The sequence below is a fragment of the Hippoglossus hippoglossus genome, chromosome 20 (genome assembly GCF_009819705.1).
Source record: "Hippoglossus hippoglossus isolate fHipHip1 chromosome 20, fHipHip1.pri, whole genome shotgun sequence".
NCBI lineage: Eukaryota > Metazoa > Chordata > Actinopteri > Pleuronectiformes > Pleuronectidae > Hippoglossus > Hippoglossus hippoglossus.
In genome coordinates, this window is record NC_047170.1 from 20375328 (window position 1) to 20395119 (window position 19792).

A 19792-nucleotide genomic window follows, 5' to 3' on the forward strand; every position below is an offset into this window, starting at 1 on the left:
TCTGTCTCTAACCTGTCTGTCTCTCAACTGTCTGTCCCTCACCTGTCTATCTTTCACCTGTCTGTCTCTCACCTGTCTGTCTCTCACCTGTCTGTCCCTCACCTGTCTGTCTCTAACCTGTCTGTCTCTCACCTGTCTGTCCCTCACCCGTCTATCTCTAACCTGTCTGTCTCTCACCTGTCTGTCTCTAACCTGTCTGTCTCTAACCTGTCTGTCTCTCAACTGTCTGTCCCTCACCCGTCTATCTTTCACCTGTCTGTCCCTCACCTGTCTGTCTCTCACCGGACAGTCTATCTTTCACCTGTCTGCCTCTCACCTGTCTATCTCTCACTGGACTGTCTATCTCTAACCTGTCTGTCTCTAACCTGTCTGTCTCTCAACTGTCTGTCCCTCACCCGTCTATCTTTCACCTGTCTGTCCCTCACCTGTCTGTCTCTCACCGGACGGTCTATCTCTAACCTGTCTATCTCTCACCCGTCTATCTTTCACCTGTCTGTCTCTCACCTGTCTGTCCCTCACCCGTCTATCTTTCACCTGTCTGTCCTTCACCTGTCTGTCTCTCACCTGTCTGTCTCTCACCGGACGGTCTATCTTTCACCTGTCTGTCCCTCACCTGTCTGTCTCTCACCTGTCTGCCTCTCACCGGACTGTCTATCTCTAACCTGTCTGTCTCTAACCTGTCTGTCCCTCACCCGTCTATCTCTAACCTGTCTATCTCTCACCCGTCTATCTTTCACCTGTCTGTCTCTCACCTGTCTGTCCCTCACCCATCTGTCTCTCACTGGACGGTCTATCTTTCACCTGTCTGCCTCTCACCGGACTGTCTATCTCTAACCTGTCTGTCTCTAACCTGTCTGTCTCTAACCTGTCTGTCTCTCACCTGTCTATCTCTCACCCGTCTATCTTTCACCTGTCTGTCTCTCACCTGTCTGTCCCTCACCCGTCTATCTCTAACCTGTCTGTCTCTCACCTGTCTGTCCCTCACCCGTCTATCTTTCACCTGTCTGTCTCTCACCTGTCTGTCCCTCACCCGTCTATCTTTCACCTGTCTGTCTCTCACCTGTCTGTCCCTCACCCGTCTATCTCTAACCTGTCTGTCTCTCACCTGTCTATCTCTCACTGGACTGTCTATCTCTAACCTGTCTGTCTCTAACCTGTCTGTCTCTCACCTGTCTATCTCTAACCTGTCTATCTCTAACCTGTCTGTCTCTCACCTGTCTGTCCCTCACCCGTCTATCTTTCACCTGTCTGTCTCTCACCTGTCTGTCTCTCACCTGTCTATCTCTCACCTGTCTGCCTCTCACCGGACTGTCTATCTCTAACCTGTCTGTCTCTAACCTGTCTGTCTCTCACCTGTCTATCTCTCACCCGTCTATCTCTAACCTGTCTGTCTCTCACCGGACTGTCTATCTCTCACCCGTCTATCTTTCACCTGTCTGTCTCTCACCTGTCTGTCCCTCACCCATCTGTCTCTCACTGGACGGTCTATCTTTCACCTGTCTGCCTCTCACCGGACTGTCTATCTCTAACCTGTCTGTCTCTCACCTGTCTATCTCTCACCTGTCTATCTTTCACCTGTCTATCTCTAACCTGTCTGTCTCTAACCTGTCTGTCTCTCACCTGTCTATCTCTCACCTGTCTATCTTTCACCTGTCTATCTCTAACCTGTCTGTCTCTAACCTGTCTATCTCTCACCTGTCTATCTTTCACCTGTCTATCTTTCACCTGTCTGTCTCTCACCTGTCTGTCTCTAACCTGTCTATCTCTCACCTGTCTATCTTTCACCCGTCTATCTCTAACCTGTCTATCTTTCACCTGTCTGTCTCTCACCTGTCTATCTCTCACCCGTCTATCTTTCACCTGTCTGTCTCTCACCCGTCTATCTCTAACCTGTCTATCTTTCACCTGTCTGTCTCTCACCCGTCTATCTCTAACCTGTCTGTCTCTCACCTGTCTGTCCCTCACCCGTCTATCTTTCACCTGTCTGTCTCTCACCTGTCTGTCCCTCACCCGTCTATCTCTAACCTGTCTGTCTCTCACCTGTCTATCTCTCACTGGACTGTCTATCTCTAACATGTCTGTCTCTAACCTGTCTGTCTCTCACCTGTCTATCTCTCACCTGTCTATCTTTCACCTGTCTATCTCTAACCTGTCTATCTTTCACCTGTCTGTCTCTCACCTGTCTGTCTCTAACCTGTCTATCTCTCACCTGTCTATCTTTCACCTGTCTATCTCTAACCTGTCTATCTTTCACCTGTCTGTCTCTCACCTGTCTATCTCTCACCTGTCTATCTCTAACCTGTCTATCTCTCACCCGTCTATCTCTAACCTGTCTGTCTCTCACCTGTCTGTCCCTCACCCGTCTATCTTTCACCTGTCTGTCTCTCACCTGTCTGTCTCTCACCTGTCTATCTCTCACTGGACTGTCTGTCTCTCACCTGTCTGTCCCTCACCCGTCTGACTTTCTACGACCTGACTCTCTCTAACCTGTGTGTCTCTCACAGTTCGACCGTCTGTCCCTATGTGTCTTTTCAACGAGCGTCCTTCTGAAGATCCGTCGTCGCCATCACACTCTCTGCCCCGAAGCCCCTCCCCTCCTATGCCCGTCACTCAGACAAGACAACCTGATTGGATGCTGCGGGATTCTCCGTACTCAGAAGGTGTGGCTGAGCACAAACAGGGTGGGGCTTGTTGGGACTGTCTACGTTTCCATGGAGATGACAACTGTGATGTGCCGGTAGGTTCTGAACTCAGAACACAGGTCTGACTTCCTGTTTCTTGTTATGTATGGTAAACAGTAGGTAGGTTTTTTAATCCTTTATCTGTTCCCATTGAGGCACACTTTCAAAATAAAAGCAGCCGAATCGACTATGATTACTTCCTGTTTGCGGTGAAGTCAGTGATGAACAGATACATGTCACTGAATCACCCTGATACTGAAGGAAACGTAAAAACATCAAGATTCTACATGAAGTTCTGCAGAATGTGGTTCTTCTGATTTATTGTTGACGATGTCATAATGATGTCATAGTCAGGCTGTGATGTCACACTCAGTATGTGTGTCTCACTCTGAAATGTAATCCTGTGTGTGTGTCTGTGTGTAGTTCGTACCCGTCTCACCCTCTCAGGGTCTCACCTATGCAGATGACCTGTCGTCATGTGACCTCACTCAGCTTGGTTTCATCTCTCACATTGAGCTCTCCACCTTCCTGCTCGCTCTGGGTGTCCAAACCAAACACACCCGCCCTCCACGCCGCTGGAACCAGGGTGCGTTTCATTTGTACATTCCAGTGTGAACGGTTGACTGGAAACAGACAGAACAACTGAAGGGCTCATTGGTTTAACTGAGGTCAGAGCTTAGGGGTCAGAGGTCATGTTCTCAGACCTGAAGTTCACTGTGAATAGTTAATGACGAGCAATTTACATTGAACAACTAATAAAGAATAATGAATCAATTTAAAACACAATCAGCAAAACTGGTTTCATCACTTTACTGAGACATGTCTATCCACCTGTCTCTCCCTCTCCACCTGTCTGTCCACCAGACAGCGGTGTGTTTGGCGTTCCTCTGAACTTTCTGTTGGAGAATGACAGGAAGAAGTTTCCCGGGGTTAAAGTTCCCATCGTCCTCCAAAAGGTGAAGAACCTGTCTGTCTGTACCTGTCTCTCTGTCTGTCCATGTTGTATCAGATGACATTTGACATTAGCTTTGTGCTAAGCTAACAGTTGAACTGTGGGGGGTTAGCATCGCAGCTGTTATGCTATCTTTGTGAGGACACATCTGTTGTGTTGGATAAACACAGTTTTAGTCTGAACAGCTTCATGAGGAGCAACCGTTAGAGCTAGAACATGAACTGAGGGATCTAACTACGTCTGTGTGTGTGTGTGTGGAGTTGTTGTGTATTTTAGAGCAGAGTGTGGAGACTGAGGGGATCCTCAGAGTTCCTGGATCAGTCGCTCGACTCAAGGTAACACTCATCAAGCATCTGTACACTTTACAATCAGTGCTTTTATTCTGAAGGTCTTCTTCCTGTCTGTCTGCAGTACCTGCGTCGAGAGTTAGACAGGTGTGGTGGAGACATCGACTGGTCGTCAGTGAGACAGGTGGAAGCTGCAGGTTTATTGAAGCTTTTCATCAGAGAGCTGCCGACACCTCTGCTGACACACACACACCTGTCCACCTACCACTCTGTGCTGGGTACACACACACACACACACACACACACACATTCCCTAGCCCCTTACCCTAACCTTAAACATCACAACTAAAGGACTAACCCAAAAACCAAGTCTTAACCCCCCAACATTAAAGGGGGGGGGGGGTCACAAAGTGATGCCCGGCCAAAATGTCCTCACTTTGTAGGTTGTAGGCTCAAAGTAGTCCTCACAAAGATCGCTGTAAAAGAGCGCGCACACACACACACACATACACAATGGTGATGATGGTGTTAACAATCTAACTTTTGTGTGTGTGTGTGTGTGTGTGTGTGTGTGTGTGTGTGTGTGTAGGGATCTCCTCGGTGCTTCATCAGGTTCAGGCTCTTCATCTCTTGTCGTTGTTGCTTCCTGAAGTGAACAGAGAAACGCTCAGAGTAAACACACACACACACACACACACACACACACACAGGTGGGACTGCATCACTCTGTTCACACTTACAGGTGTAATATGTTGAACAGGTGAGAAATATCTTCTTAAATATATAGTTTATAACCCAGATCTGTTTCTATAGTTACACATAAACCCAAATCTGTTTCTGTGGTTTCGCATAAACTCTGATTTGTTTCCATGGTTACAGGCCCTGTTAATCTTCCTGCGTAAGGTCGTCTCTCATCAGGACCAGAATCGAATGTCTCTGTGGAATGTCTCCATGGTAATGGCACCCAACCTGTTCTCTTGCCGTCACCATGGCAACAAGCAGTCCTTTGCTAAGCAACGGGAAGAGATGGAAGAGGCGGTGGGCGGGGCTCACCTGATTCGGCTGATGATCACACACCAGGATCTGCTGTGGACTGTGAGTCTCAGGACAGTCTCCGTAACATCACTTTCTCACCTGTCTGTGACATCACTTCCTGTTTTCTGCAATAGGTACCAAGGTTCCTGCTGTCTCAGGTGAGACAGATGAACCAGGCAACCAATCAGAAACAGTTCGGCCTCACCAGGACAACGAAACGACTTCTGAGGAGGAAGAACGACAGGAACCAGGTGAGACACAGACCCCGGTGAGACAGTTTGTGCTCTGACATCATCAGTGACATCACGTGTGTGTGCAGGTAACGGAGCTGTGTGAAGGTGTGATCAGGGTTCACGCCCCCTTACACACCAAGGTTTCCATGGCGGTACAACTCGACGGACAAACTAGAGCCAAAGACGTCACTGCTCGCTTTGAGTGTGAGAACAGGTAACACACACACACACAGCTGGTTTAAACCCATCAAAGACCACTGTGGGCACAGAGGTCGGTCAGAGCACCCCCACCTGCACCAGATCAGCCTGGGGCGCCACCGGAGTCTCACCTCAACAGCCAGAGACAAACCAGTTGCTTTTCAGCATCATTTTATTCTTTAAAACAGGAGAAAACATGAATCAAAACAAACTTGTCAGCAATTTCTGCTTTTCAGCTCAGCTCTCTGTCCATGTGTCTCTCATGTGTCCCTCTGGCAGCGGGCGCCCTTTGTCCCGGAGGAGTGATCAGCACAGCCCTCCTGCATCACTCCTCTGGTCCAGGTGGAGGTTCTCTGAGCCACAATTTAAAAAGTTGCCATTGATCCTGTCTCACTCTCTGTCTCACTCTCTGTCTCACTCTCTCTCTCGACCATCAGTCCAGTTCAGTGTCTGTATGAAGTCGGAGGAAACATCTGTGAGTCTGGTTATGACATCAACATAATCTCACCTGCAGGTAAATCAGAATATCTAAACCTGTCTGTCTCTCAGGTGAACGTCGTCTCCACCCAGACTGCGTCCTGTTGGATGTTTACAGAGTGAATCCTCACTGTGATTGGCTGATCAAACCCTGATTCATAGACATTTGTCTCACTACCGACCTACAATCATCTGAGACCTGTCCCAAAACTGGTCCAACCTGTCTCACCACCTCTTACAACCTTGATCCTGTTTCACAACGTGCCTTACCACCTGTCTTCCTGTCACAACCTGTCTCACCATCTCAACCAACCCGTTGACAACTTCCTCCTGTCTCACATCCTGTCACACAAATGTTTTCTTAAAGTTTCACTTATACTTTATAAACGTTCTTCAAGAAAAATAAATGTTTTTATTAATCTTCTTTTTGAATCTTTTCTTCTTCTCGTTTTTCTTTTTATTGTTGATAAAATCTGAAGACTTGTTCATATTAAAAACTAAGATCTGTTGATGGTGTTTTGTTTTCCTCCTGCTGGTTCTGACCAAAACCAACGACTCAACAGCGTGACGGAACACGATATACATTACACTGTAAATTACCACGTGACTAAATAAAGTCAAAGAATGAGCTGCAAACGTGTGGAGAAGGTGATGATGTCCAGGTTACGGAAGATCTGAATGAAAAGGTTTATTTTCAGTGGAACCGTGTAAAAAAAAGCTCAGTTCACGTGTCCACTCTGGGCACCTGTAGTTTGTTAGTGATGAAATAAACAGACGTGTTCTTACAGCGGCTCTGCTCATGAAACTGAACAGAGCAACGGTTTTTATACAACACAAACCAACAGCTTGAAAATCAGCTGTTTTCTGTACAGAGTTTGGTTTCACGTGTAAAAACAATGTGAGATCATACATGAAGCCAGACATCACGTATGACACGTGGATCACATGACTACTGAGGTCATTCATGTTTACTGTCGCACACGAGGAAACGACTTCAACACAAACAGAACGTCATAAAAGGTCTCTGTTAAAAATAAACCAAGAAGATACAGAGAAAATGTTTGAATGATGATGTCATCAACAGCTGGGGTCCACCAGATGTTTTGGATCGGCGAACGCTGTCCAGATGTTTGGATCGGCTGATGCTGTCCAGATGTTTGGATCGGCTGATGCTGTCCAGATGTTTGGATCGGCTGATGCTGTCCAGATGTTTGGATCGGCGGACACTGTCCAGATGTTTGGATCAGCTGATGCTCTCCAGATGTTTGGATCGGCTGATGCTGTCCAGATGTTTGGATCGGCTGATGCTGTCCAGATGTTTGGATTGGCGGACGCTGTCCAGATGTTTTGGATCGGCGGATGCTGTCCAGATGTGTGGATCAGCTGATGCTGTCCAGATGTTTGGATCAGCTGATGCTGTCCAGATGTTGCTCCTCTGCAGCCATGGCGGCGGCCTGCAGTGTCTCTGTGTCGCTCTGCAGTGGATTCAGCTGCTTTCTCTCACTGTGCATGTTGTTTTCATGACGCTTCAGATCTGATGCCTGAAAATACAAAGTGATCCTGAATACACCAGGGACAGGAGTACTCAGAGTAGCAGTAGTAACAGTACTCTAACTGTAGTATTAGCATTACCTTGGCAAAGGCCTTGGTGCAGGACGGACAGACAAATGGTTTCTCTCCTCTGTGTCTCCTCTCGTGATCCTTCAGGTGAGACTTGTGTTTAAACGCCTGCAGACAGACAGGTTAGACAGCTGAGAGACAGACAGACATGTGAGAGGCAGACAGATGAGACAGGTGTGAGCTAACCTTGTCACACATCTGGCAGGCGAATGGTCTCTCGTTGCTGTGAACTCGTTCATGTTTTTTAAGGTCCGGCGCTCTGATGAACGATTTTCCACAAACGTCACACCGATATGGTTTGAATCCCGTGTGGATCTTCAGGTGTTCTGGAACACAAAAGGTGAGACAGGTGAGGGCGGAGCTTCTTCAGGTCAACATTAGAAATACATCACCTGATTTCATCAACACACAACTCTCTCAAAACATAATTTACACAGTGACCACACCTGTGTAACCATGGTAACCAGGTGATACCCTACCTGAGTCGCATATGAAACAGAACCCTGTCAGTTACAGTGTGTGATGATGTCAGAGTCAGGTGATCGTACCCGAGCTCAGGTGTGTTTGTACCTTTCAGGTGAGCGTGTGTGGTGAAAGCTTTGGTGCAGATCTCACACGCAAACGGACGCTCGGCCGAGTGAAGCTTCTCGTGTTTCCTACAAACACACACACACACACACACACACACATATTTCACAGGATGAAGCTACTTAAAGGATCAAAGTATTAAAGTGTGTGTGGGTCAGTATCAGTAAGTGGAGCAGATGCAGTCTGTGGTACTGGGAGCACTTTACGGGTCAGGCTGGTTCTGTTGGGCTCCAGCAGCTGACAGAGGTTCATCCTCTGAGGAGAATCTAGATCTTTCAGAAGCTCATCAGAGGAGCTCAAAGGATCTTGTGGGTCTCTGAAGACCCTGGTCCTCCTCAGAGACTCGAACCATCCACACCAGCTCCACAGATCCTCTAAGACGTGATGTCATGGTTCAAAGGAAGGGAGTGGTCAGTGGGCGGAGCTTTATGCTGTTTGATCTGTTATCTCCAACTTAACCTGGAGCAGGTCAGCTGCTCAGCGTAAGTTACCATGGTGATTTACCTGATAACAAGTGAACGAGCTTCGTAGAACTGAAAACTCTGAATTAAACCTGAAGTTACCTGATGACCACAAATCCTGCTTCGTAGTTCAGGGCTCAGGTGTGTGTGGTGTGTGTGTGTGGTGTGTGGTGTGTGGTGTGGTGTGTGTGTGTGGTGTGTGTGTGTGGTGTGTGGTGTGTGGTGTGGTGTGTGGTGTGTGTGTGTGGTGTGTGGTGTGTGTGTGTGTGTGTGTGTGTGTGGTGTGTGGTGTGTGTGTGTGGTGTGTGGTGTGTGGTGTGTGTGTGTGTGTGGTGTGTGTGGTGTGTGTGTGTGTGTGTGTGTGTGTGTGTGTGTGTGTGTGTCACGTACCTGAGGCGGCTCTCGTCCAGGAAGCTCTTCCCACACACCTGACAGGCAAGTTGTTCTCTGTGTCCATACAACAAATATTCAAACTTCATGTCGGTCGTCGCTGTAGACCAACCAGGCGGCTGCTCGTCTTTCACCTCGCCCATACTGTCAGCAAACGTCAGCGTCTGGGTGGCGTGATGCTCCGCCCCTAGCTCTTTAGGCTCAGCCTCCATGTCTGTCACCACATCCGGGTCATAACACGTAACCTGGAGGTCAAAAGGTCACAGGTGCTGGTTACCCATTCATGCGTGTTTGTTTACACTTTTAGACCGAGCTTCTTCACATGTGATTTTCAACATGTGTTGTCTAAATCAAACATGTTTTTCTCACTTGACATCAAAATTAACGTTTCACTTTCATGTTTCCTGTCTCATGTTATGTTCAAGTATGGACTAGTGTTGCAAATATTTCACAATAAAACTTTAAAAAATAATGAATGGATTCAATCAACCTTTATTTTGAAAGGAGTAGCCTACCTGTATTTGTGACATATTGGACAGATTAACATTGAAACTAATGAAAGATCAATTTCTCTGTATATTCTGCTATGAACTGCATGTGGAACTACATCACCGCAGAAGTCTGGGGCCTCTGGCTCAGATAGAGAGACTGTCTCTTTTTAGAAAAGTAATTAAATTCATGATGTGGTATTCGAAACCAACATTTTGGTATCGACAACACGACTACGGACACAACAGGGCGACTGTTGACAGTTCAGAACTGTGTGCGTGCATGTGTGTGTTGTACCTTGTGTACATCCTCATTGGTCAGTTCCTTCAGGATTGCTTCCTGGACACGTAGCGCTGCACTGGGAGACTTATCCAACTCCTGATTGGCTGATGCCTCAACGAGGTCATCGGCGGTGGGCGTATCGTCGTGCTCCCCGAGGACCTGAACACGACGACAGTGACATGTTGAAGGAGACAGATATTGAATCCTGAATTAATCTGATTAAATAATGATCAGATCGTACCTCAGACTCAGCAGCCAGCTGAGCCTCCGGCGGCAGAGCCATCTTCACGATGTCGTACGGAAACTTGTCTTTGTCTTCCGATGACACGTCTCGTTTCTGAGGACACGTAAATGCATCGTCATGTTTGTGGTTAGTGAGGAGGGATGTTAGCTCTGTGTGTGTGTGTGTGTGTGTGTGTGTGTGTGTTACCTGCGAGCACAGCTTGTCGAGGAAGCGGATGCCCAGGATTTGTCCTGATGACATCATCAGGTTAACATCTCTCTTCCTGACGGAGATCTTTGCCGTGTACATGTAGTTTAACACCTCCTCAAAGATGTCGGAGCGGATAAAGTCGATCTCAATCACAGATGAGTTGTCCACCTGACACACACACACGAAAGGTTTTTAAGTATTCAGAAAGGTGTGAATCATTCTTGTGTGTCTGTGTATTTGTTGCTTTGAACATGTGTTAACATATCGGGTTTTTTAACCTCATGTTTCTTGAAGAGTTTTTTGAAGTAGTTGGAGCAGGCGGCGAGGACACAGCGGTGAGCACGGAACTTGACGTCTTCGACCACCACGGCGATGTCGCAGTGTTCGCCCTCCAGCCGCTGCTCGTTCAGCAGCTTCAGGAAGATGCTCTTGTGTTCGTCGTCCACGTACTTCACTGTCTCCGTCATCTGTGGTCACAAACACTCAGGTATGAGTCCGTCGTCACGGCAACACAAAGTTTACAGAATCATGTGACCTCAATAAACCATCAAAACAGACAAATCATCTGTGAACTGTTTATTATCCTGTATCAGTTTACTTTCAAAGTAAAAGCAGCTGACTGTGATCACTTCCTGTTCTTTCAAAAATAAAAGCAGCTGACTGTGATCACTTCCTGTTTACAGACTCACTGTGATACTGAAGGAAACTGAAAAACATCAGATTCTACATGATCTGATATATTGTTGATGACGTCATCCCTAGGAGGTGATGTCATTTCAATGTGTCTCACGTCATGCCCCCCCCCCCTCGCAGTTTTACACCAACAGTTCATGTTGATCTACTACAGCGGACACGCGCACAGGGGCGCGTACACACGCTCCGATGCCTTTAGCGGAGCAGGACTGTGGACTTAGCTGTTAGGTTCGCGCTCACGCAGATTTATTTACGTTACTATTTAAATTCATGCGCAGGAAACGAACGTGTTTTATTGTGAAACTTGGAGCTAAGCTAACGGGCTAACAGCTGCGAGGCTACCGCGAATACAACGTCATCATGTCCGGTGTAACGGCAGCTGACTCCACCGGTCAGGCTAACGTTAGCCTGTAGCTAACAGTCTGATTGAACTATTAACTTCGTCAACGGTACCGGGGGGGTTCGGCCCAGCTGCCCGGTGTGTACCGGCTCAGACCCGGTGCCCGTCAGTCTGTGTGTTTCCCGGGAGTCGGTGTGTGAAACGTTCAGTAAATGGCGGACAGTCCGGCCCGCCGCTCCGCGCTCACACAAGATGGCGTTTATCCGGTAACCGTCTGTTAACGGTCTGTTCCCGTTACACCGTCACACACCATCACCGGCGGGCGACCGGCCGCGTGCCCCGCCGTCCCCGGCACCGACTCACAAGCACGCGAGCTGCCGCGGCGACACGGGGCTCGAGCGGCCATGAACGGCTCGAGAGCGCGCAGACATCCCGCGGAAACGACGCCGGAGCGAGGACAGAAGCTGAGCGCGGCACCGGGAGCGGCTCTTACCGTCACACAGGCCCTGGCCGTGCGCGTCCTCCTGGGGGTTCGAGCACCGGGAACCGGGAAACACTTTGTCCGGTTGTTGTTGTTGTTGTTGATGAGGACGAGCACCGAGCTAAGGCCGCGCTTTGCGCCAGCACGCACACACTGCAGGAGCACGCAGGCAGCGCGCCAAGCATCCTCTGAACGCGACGGCGCATCACCTCACACGCATGCGCATTCTCCCTGTGCCATGACGGCCTCACAGTTCACGCGCTTACCTGAACGTCACCTAGGGTCGTGGTGATTAATTATTAAAACTGATCAGGTAATCAGCTGATCAGTGACGTCACGTGTGTGCGTTTTGTTGCAGTACATTTTCCAAAAACTATAAAAAGTGAAACTTGACATTTTTATATATATATGTTTATGTATATATACTCATTGATCAATCACATCACGTGTGTGTGTGTGTGTGTGTATGTATGTAAGGTTAGACCTTATATATATATATATATATATATGTGTATATATACATACACACACGTCAGTCATCAGGTATGACACTTTTACTGATAACCAATAAATAATCGGTTGTATTGATTTGATGATGTGAAGGTAAAAAAAGACTACAAAGACAAATTAAACTTTGACAAAAACTCTTTAATGTTAAATTATTTTAATTCAAAGATTTAGAATTTAAAACAAATCTAACTGAACTCTACAAATACAGAAGATTTTAATGTTTAAATGAAACAAACGTCCTCATCTTTCACGTACAAATCTACAAGTTGCATCAGAGAAGGAAACAGCCAATCAGAGAAAAGTTAATTACAATAAACATGAAAAAATAGATTTAGATTTGTCTTTAACCCCGCCCCCTAATTATGAAATCTCGCTCTTGCTGTGGCAACGGCAGGTAAATAACAATCTTTGCTCTTTTCAACATCAGAACTACACTACCCACAATCCCCTGTGTCGGACATCAGCACAGAAACAAAATATAGGTTCAGATACTTCCAGTCTGTCCTAATCAATAAACGTCAACAGCTGTGTATTAAATGTCTGTGATCATAGAAGTTATAAATATATTAGGATCTATAAGCATTGATCAGCTATTGATAAGATATCAGCCTCTAGACATGTGATCCCCCAGCAGCCAATCAGAGCAGCTCGTACTGCCTCAGGTGCATGCGCTGAATGATGTCACGACAGTCGTTGAAGACGCGCCGGATGTTCTCAGTGTCCACTGCACAGGTGAAGTGAGGATAACAGTGATGTTTCCCATCGCTGCTCGCCGTGCTGATCCGCTGACAAACACCCAGAAGAGTTCATGTTTTAGATTCAACACGTCAACACGTCAACATGTCAACATGTCAACACGTCAACATGTCAACACGTCAACACGTCAACATGTCCATTTCACCAAGTCACTTTCAACACGTTAGATTCAACATGTTTTAGTCAACTTGTCATATTTGAACATATTAGTTTTTGTAAATGTCAGTTTCAACACATCTGTTTGAAATTGTTAGACCTAATAAGTTCAATTTGAACACGTTTCGTTTTGACATGTCAGTTCGAACACATGAGTTTAAACATGTCAGTTGATGTCAATCTTTCATCAAAAGGTGAGAAACTTTTTGACGTGTTTTTACCAAAAATTCATCTCTGATGAAGAACTTTGCTCGGGCCACTCTAGCGTCCTCATCAGCATCTGGAACAGCTGGAAACAGGAAGTGATGTCATCATGTGTTACTCACATCCTGATGCTTCTCAGTGATGTATGATGCTTATAAGGTCACAGGTTAAAGGTCAGATTCAGTCACTGATGGCGTCTGTGTGAATCCTGACCGTCGTCCTGTCGTATGTGGTTGTGTGTTGTTATTGGCTGATGCAGTAAACGTGCTGACGGTTGTTTTGTGTGTGTGTGTGTGTGTGTGTACCATCAACAGGAACTGTGTAGTTGTTGTATTCAGGGAAATAATCCTCCAGTTTAGATTTTCCCGCCAGAATTTTGTCAGCAAGGACGTCCTGTTTGTTCAGGAACAAGATCACGGATATGGTCTTCAGAAACCTGCAGCCAATCACAGGGCAGATAGGGTTAACAGCAGCCAATCAGAGAGCAGAGAAGGTTAACGCCAGCCAATCACAGAGCAGGGGTGTTAATTGTTTAACCTGTTGGTCCAGATGGACCTGAAGAGGTCCAGAGACTCTCGCAGTCGATTGGTGGAGTTGTCCTCTCTGATGACCATGTTGTAGCTGCTGCTGGCGGCGACGAAGATGATGGCCGTCACATCTGTACTCAGAGATCACACAGTTAAACACAGTTCTAAACACACATACAGATGTTCACTGTGTGTTTTAATGACTTTTTTTCTCACCGTTGAAGCACTGAATCCACTTCCTGCGTTCATCCCTCTGTCCGCCTACATCAAACATACTGACAGAACATGTGTCATGGATCAGTTTCTCAAACACAGACACACACACACACGTTTGTACTTCTATCTTAGTGCGGACACTCATCGGCATAATTCATTCCCTAGCCCCTTACGCTAACCTTAACCATCCCAACTAAATGCCTAACCCTAACTGTAACCCAAACTCAAACCTAAACCTGATTCTAACCCTAAAACCAAGTCTTAACCCCCAAACAGTCCACTAGAGTCACAAAGTGAGGACCGGCCAAAATGTCCTCACTCCGTAGGTTATAGACTCAAACTGGTCCTCACAAAGACATCTGTACAAGAGCACACACACACACAGTCTAAAGACTATTCCCATGATGCATGGCCGTTGCCACGGAGACTTGGCCAATCAAAACACCTCAGTTGTTTCTCAAAACAATTGTAAAACAAAAAATTCTTGTTAAAGCTCTTTGATTGGGTGGTTCTTACAGCAATGCTTTTTGGGAGTTTAAAACACTGTGACCTTTGATTTATATTTTGACTAAATGTAAAAAGCAGCCGTCAGGTTGGGGAGACAGCTGACTGACGCAGGTGGGGGGGGCGGATCCTCAGACACTCACTGGAAGTTGACCTTGTCGACCTGGAACCTGGTTTCAAATATCCCTGAAGTCAAAACTCTGCAGCGCAACAAATCCTGCAGGAGAAGAAGAAAACTGTGATTCTGCAACAGGTGAGTCATCATGGATTGCCTGATACCTAAAGCTGATTGGTCGGCTTGTTACCTGGTCAGTGGGCGTATAGTCCGTCCTCCTGACTGAGTCCAACTTGTCCAGGAAACTGTAACACACCAACACATGTGTTCACGAAGCATCTACATGGGACATCACAGGTTCTCTCAGCCAATCACCCGGCTCTGTGATAGGTCCGTCATTGTTAGTGGAGTATTCTGATTGGTATACTGGGATGTGAACTTGTATTACGTATGTTTTGGGGACGTCATCACAAAAATGATTATGTTTTAGAGTAAAGACTTGGTTTACTGCTAGCCTAAAGTCAGGCTAACGTTGGCCTAATAGTATAGCCTCATGTTTAGCTAGCATTAGGTAAACGTTAGCCTAACATTAGCCTAATGGTAAAACAGATCTTTAAGAATCCATGTTAATGTGAGGCCAACATGCCAATGGGTCATGAATAAACTTCAGTGTGATGTCGTGTGTGTGATCTTACTACTGAGCGCAGTCGATCAGCTGATATTCGTTGGAGCGTTCAAAACATGCCCTGATGCCATCATCCTCCCAGAGCTTCTGAGCATGCTCAAAGAACTCCTGAGACACACACACACACACACACACACACACACACACACACACACACACACACACACACACACACACACACACACACACACACACACACACACACACACACACACACACACACACACACACACACACACACACGTTAAAGTCCTGGTAGCCATGCATCTCTAATGTTTACATCCTGATTGGTCTGCTCCAGTGGAGGAGATGCACACATGTAGTTTGTCCTGATGGTGGCGCTGGAGGACTTAATGTTGTTTCCATGTAGATGAACATTGATTTCTGCTGATCTCTATATTCTGTGAATAATCTCACATGTTGCACCTTTGACAGTCGCAGGTTTTTCTTGCAAGTAAATGCCTCAATGTGACAGCATCTGATTGGACGGTGGTAACAGCACTTTAAGTGAGTGAATCCAGTCGACCAATCAGCTGCAGAGATGACAGAACAAGTGAAGTGAACGAGGTGGGAAGAGAAACAGGAAAACGCTTGTTTTGTCTCTTTGTCGTCCTCAGAGACAATAAGATAATGAGTCCTGAGACACTGTGTGTGTGTGTGTGTGTGTGTGTGTGTGTGTGTGTGTGTGTGTGTGTGTGTGTGAGAGAGAGTCCCTGGTTAACTCATTACATCATGTCATTAACATCATTAAAACAAACAACTGTGAGTCTCTGGTGATTTAAAGGAACAGTTCACCTGTTTCAGGTCTGACATCACCTGTCGACGGGTGAGACGCGTCGTGACATGAAGCTGAACATTTTAACAACTTTATTTACAAACATGTATATATACAACCGTTGCAGATAAACACACATGTAGATAAGTAAATATTAATTATAAAAAATGCAGCAGCGCGTGTATGTGTGTTACCTCAGTGTATTCAAAGTCAGACAGCGGTGCGATGCTGTTGATGTAATCAACTCTGAACTGGTTGCCAGGGTTACCAATAGGCATGGGTGGAGTCAACGAACTCATGGCTGACACGATGGCCTGAAACACACACACACACTGACTCTGATTGGCTGCTTGGGGCTGACAGAGCTCCACCTGTCAGTCTGACTTACCACGATGGCGTCCTTCACGTTTTTCCTGATGTCCTGAGTCTTCTCCTGCTTTTCTCTGGAAAAAAAACAAACAAACACATTTAACATGTCAATAAACAGAGTAACAAGGAAACTCAAATGTCTCATGATGAGAAACTCAGGACTCAACCTACCGATTCCACAAATCTCTCTCTCTCTCTCATTATAAATCACAGAGAAAGTGGATTTGAACACGTGATTCTTTCAATATGAATAAAACTTGAATAAATAGTCGACCAGCTTTGTGTCAGTCAGAGGGGGCGGGGTCAGTCAGTGTGTGTGTGTGTGGTGGTGGTGGTGGTGGTGGGGGGGGGGGGGGGGGGGGGGGGCGGGGGCAGAGTTAAACATGTCTTCTTTTAAGTCCTCAGACAAACTACAGCAGTGGTTGGTAACGGAGTCAAACCTCAGGTCAATAATCAGCGAAGACCATTTTGATAATTAGGTTTTTCATCATATTGGACTGAGACACAGGAGCTGATCTCCGTCATGGCAACAACATTGATACAATCACTTCCTGTTTGGCAATTTGTTTTCAAAGTGAAAGTGTGACATATGTTTTGTTGCTGTAATGCTTCATTACTGAATTCATAGCTGAATTAAAGAGCTTTTATTCTGAAAGTTGTGACCTTGGGTCTGAAGATTGTGTCGGTTGTTTAACAGACTCTGAATCAGTCGACATGTGAAGTTTAAACCACACACGTGAACAGTGATGATGACTTCTTGTTTCCTGTACTTTATAAATAGCTCTGATTATTGATTATTGGTCTTGAAGAATTAAAGGTGGAGGGTGGATCACTGATTAGACATGATCATGTGATCAGCTGACAGGATGTGATGATGTCATGGACTCACTCATCGTTGAAGCCGTCGACGTGAAGAATCCTCATCTGTTTCACAATCGTGCTTTTACCTGATTCTCCTGCACCTGCACACAGACAGGTAGTTAGAGAGACATGCAGAGACAGACGGGTAGAGAGACAGACAGACGGGTAGAGAGACAGACAGACAGGTAGAGAGACAGACAGCGGTCTCACCCAGCAGTAATAGTCTATGTGTAGCTTTGTAAGCCTGTCTCTCTTTCTGAAGTTGTCTCTCAATCTTCTTGTTTGCTTCTCTCTTTGCTTTTTCATCCAGTCGTTCTTCCTCCGTCTTCCCTCCCAGACAGCCCATCTCACCTGTAAACAAGTACACACCTCACCTATAAACAAGTACACACCTCACCTGTAAACAAGTACACATCTCACCTGTAAACAAGTACACACCTCACCTGTAAACAAGTACACACCTCACCTATAAACAAGTACACACCTCACCTATAAACAAGTACACATCTCACCTGTAAACAAGTACACATCTCACCTGTAAACAAGTACACACCTCACCTGTAAACAAGTACACACCTCACCTGTAAACAAGTACACATCTCACCTGTAAACAAGTACACATCTCACCTGTAAACAAGTACACATCTCACTGTAAACAAGTACACATCTCACTGTAAACAAGTACACACCTCACCTGTAAACAAGTACACACCTCACCTGTAAACAAGTACACATCTCACTGTAAACAAGTACACACCTCACCTGTAAACAAGTACACATCTCACCTATAAACAAGTACACATCTCACCTGTAAACAAGTACACATCTCACCTGTAAACAAGTACATACCTCACTGTAAACAAGTACACATCTCACCTATAAACAAGTACACATCTCACCTGTAAACAAGTACACATCTCACCTGTAAACAAGTACATACCTCACTGTAAACAAGTACACATCTCACCTGTAAACAAGTACACATCTCACTGTAAACAAGTACACATCTCACCTGTAAACAAGTACACATCTCACCTGTAAACAAGTAAACATCAATAAAGTAATCAATAAACAAACCACAGTAAACAAGCTTCAGGTTTAGATTTGGGTTGGTCACGTACAATGAAGCAAGATTTGTGGTTACCAAGGAAACATCCCATATTACAGGTTAACGCATTGTAAAGCTCCACCTACTGACCAGTCAGGTTCAGGATTAATCTAGATTCGGTTCGGGTTCATCTAAATAGTTGCATGAAGGACCTGGAAGAAAACCAGTTAAAACTGGTTCACCCGTGTTTACCCTTCCGTTTAAATGAGCCAGTGATCGGAAACCTATCAATCACGTTAGAAATTCAATAAAACTTCTGAAAGGACGAGAGCTGTCTCTTTAAATCAAACTAAAACATTACGCTGATGATACGCTGAATTTTATTTTGCTCTATCAGAGTATCCGAGTATCAGATTAAAGTAACAGAGATTTTTATGTCTGAGACAAATGATCTGAATACTTTGACTAAATAACACCATTAAAACCAGTAGGCTATGGAGCAAGCTGCTCCCAGTGCAGTCCTGGTTTTACTGACCTGTAGCCGTTGGTGATCACTGACCGTCACGTCTCAGCAGGTCCAGGGTCCGTCTTTCTGTCGGTCCATCAAAGTCCAACAAGAAAAAGGACAAAAAACATGAGGAACAGCCGACCCTCAGCCAATCAGCATCCTCCGTCTGTCCTCCTGGAGTCCATTCGCAGTCCACGTCCAGAAAGTGAAGCAGTTCTCCTGGTAGTTATCGTTGTTCTGATGTTCGGAGGAGAGAGATACACCTGAGCGGTGTCTCCTCACCCTCTCCCCCCCCCCCCCGGGCTCTAATCGCTCCTCATTAGTCGTCTCTCTGTTTTCTTTGGGGGATTTTTCTGTTTTTCCTCTGGTGTCACTTCGCTGCTTGACAACCAGCCGCTGATCTACAAACACAAACTCTTCTGCTACTGAGAATCTGGACTCTTCTGGTCTGATCTGGACAGGAGGTCAGAGGTCATCACAGGTTCAACATGTCAGAACTGATTCTGTTTCCACTAAACAGAAGATTTACTGGAGGAAAATTGTATGTCAATAATCTGTATTTACATATCATCTTTTCTAGATAACACACTCACACACACTTACACACTGTCGCAGTCGTTAGGTCATTTGAGTTTAAGTATCTTTGCCTAAGGACACTTCAAAATTCAAACTGGAAGACCAGGGGATCGAACTGCCGACCCTCTGGTTACCTCCGCTCTACCTCCTGAGCCACAGACGTCCTAATGTAATTCTGAATTCACCTGATGCTCACAACAGGAAACTGTCTTTACTTTTAGATGAATCCTGTTGGTTTTTATACGACATCGAAATACCTCTACCTCAGGTTTAAGTCTGGATCAACTTAACTCTACGATTCTATTCTGAATCTTGTTCTTTCAGTCATTATCCAGAACGCGACCCACAGCTGTTCTTCCTCTTCACCACCAGGGTGCAGTAGAGCTGCTGTTCTACTGTCAA

At 46.0% G+C, this 19792-nt stretch overlaps 3 protein-coding genes across 14 annotated transcripts in view; 1 reads left to right on the top strand and 2 right to left on the bottom strand.

The window, feature by feature from the left end:
• Nucleotides 1–6108, top strand: part of arhgap28 (Rho GTPase activating protein 28) — a 12313-nt gene extending 6205 nt beyond the window's left edge. For 2 of the 4 annotated variants that reach the window (XM_034572067.1, XM_034572065.1), the window contains 10 exons: nucleotides 2505–2737; nucleotides 3105–3267; nucleotides 3546–3637; nucleotides 3894–3968; nucleotides 4045–4198; nucleotides 4510–4592; nucleotides 4800–5015; nucleotides 5090–5206; nucleotides 5275–5402; nucleotides 5824–6108. In XM_034572067.1, coding sequence (XP_034427958.1) covers nucleotides 2505–2737; nucleotides 3105–3267; nucleotides 3546–3637; nucleotides 3894–3968; nucleotides 4045–4198; nucleotides 4510–4592; nucleotides 4800–5015; nucleotides 5090–5206; nucleotides 5275–5402; nucleotides 5824–5986 — 1424 coding nt within the window. In that variant the 3' untranslated portion in view covers nucleotides 5987–6108. The remainder of the gene's footprint in view (nucleotides 1–2504; nucleotides 2738–3104; nucleotides 3268–3545; nucleotides 3638–3893; nucleotides 3969–4044; nucleotides 4199–4509; nucleotides 4593–4799; nucleotides 5016–5089; nucleotides 5207–5274; nucleotides 5403–5823) is intronic. The other 2 variants (XM_034572066.1, XM_034572068.1) reach the window with 2 other exon arrangements.
• A 423-nt stretch (nucleotides 6109–6531) lies between these two features.
• Nucleotides 6532–11915, bottom strand: zbtb14 (zinc finger and BTB domain containing 14). 6 transcript variants are annotated; one of them, XM_034572078.1, is made up of 10 exons: nucleotides 11653–11915; nucleotides 10405–10593; nucleotides 10124–10294; nucleotides 9935–10030; nucleotides 9709–9852; nucleotides 8923–9167; nucleotides 8054–8139; nucleotides 7670–7809; nucleotides 7496–7591; nucleotides 6532–7404 (listed from the first exon to the last, which is right to left on the bottom strand). In XM_034572078.1, the coding sequence occupies exons 2-10, from the start codon at nucleotides 10591–10593 to the stop codon at nucleotides 7270–7272; spliced, it is 1302 nt and encodes a 433-aa protein (XP_034427969.1). In that variant the 5' UTR covers nucleotides 11653–11915; the 3' UTR covers nucleotides 6532–7269. The 6 variants fall into 6 exon arrangements, with proteins under 6 accessions (XP_034427969.1, XP_034427967.1, XP_034427972.1 ...); XM_034572076.1 differs by lacking the exon at nucleotides 11653–11915 and adding an exon at nucleotides 11470–11594 and having other exon boundaries at nucleotides 6648–7404; XM_034572081.1 differs by lacking the exon at nucleotides 11653–11915 and adding an exon at nucleotides 11273–11540 and having other exon boundaries at nucleotides 6648–7404.
• Nucleotides 11916–12279: 364 nt separating this feature from the next.
• LOC117754091 (guanine nucleotide-binding protein G(olf) subunit alpha-like) lies at nucleotides 12280–19723 on the bottom strand. 4 transcript variants are annotated; one of them, XM_034572764.1, is made up of 13 exons: nucleotides 18842–19723; nucleotides 17469–17609; nucleotides 17287–17359; nucleotides 16417–16471; nucleotides 16223–16342; nucleotides 15264–15361; nucleotides 14819–14873; nucleotides 14657–14730; nucleotides 14010–14068; nucleotides 13804–13924; nucleotides 13572–13702; nucleotides 13284–13351; nucleotides 12280–12935 (listed from the first exon to the last, which is right to left on the bottom strand). In XM_034572764.1, exons 2-13 carry the CDS (start codon nucleotides 17602–17604, stop codon nucleotides 12789–12791), a joined length of 1137 nt encoding a protein of 378 aa, XP_034428655.1. In that variant the 5' UTR covers nucleotides 17605–17609; nucleotides 18842–19723; the 3' UTR covers nucleotides 12280–12788. The 4 variants fall into 4 exon arrangements, with proteins under 4 accessions (XP_034428655.1, XP_034428656.1, XP_034428657.1 ...); XM_034572765.1 differs by having other exon boundaries at nucleotides 17469–17632; XM_034572766.1 differs by having other exon boundaries at nucleotides 17469–17655.
• Nucleotides 19724–19792: the final 69 nt, after the last annotated feature.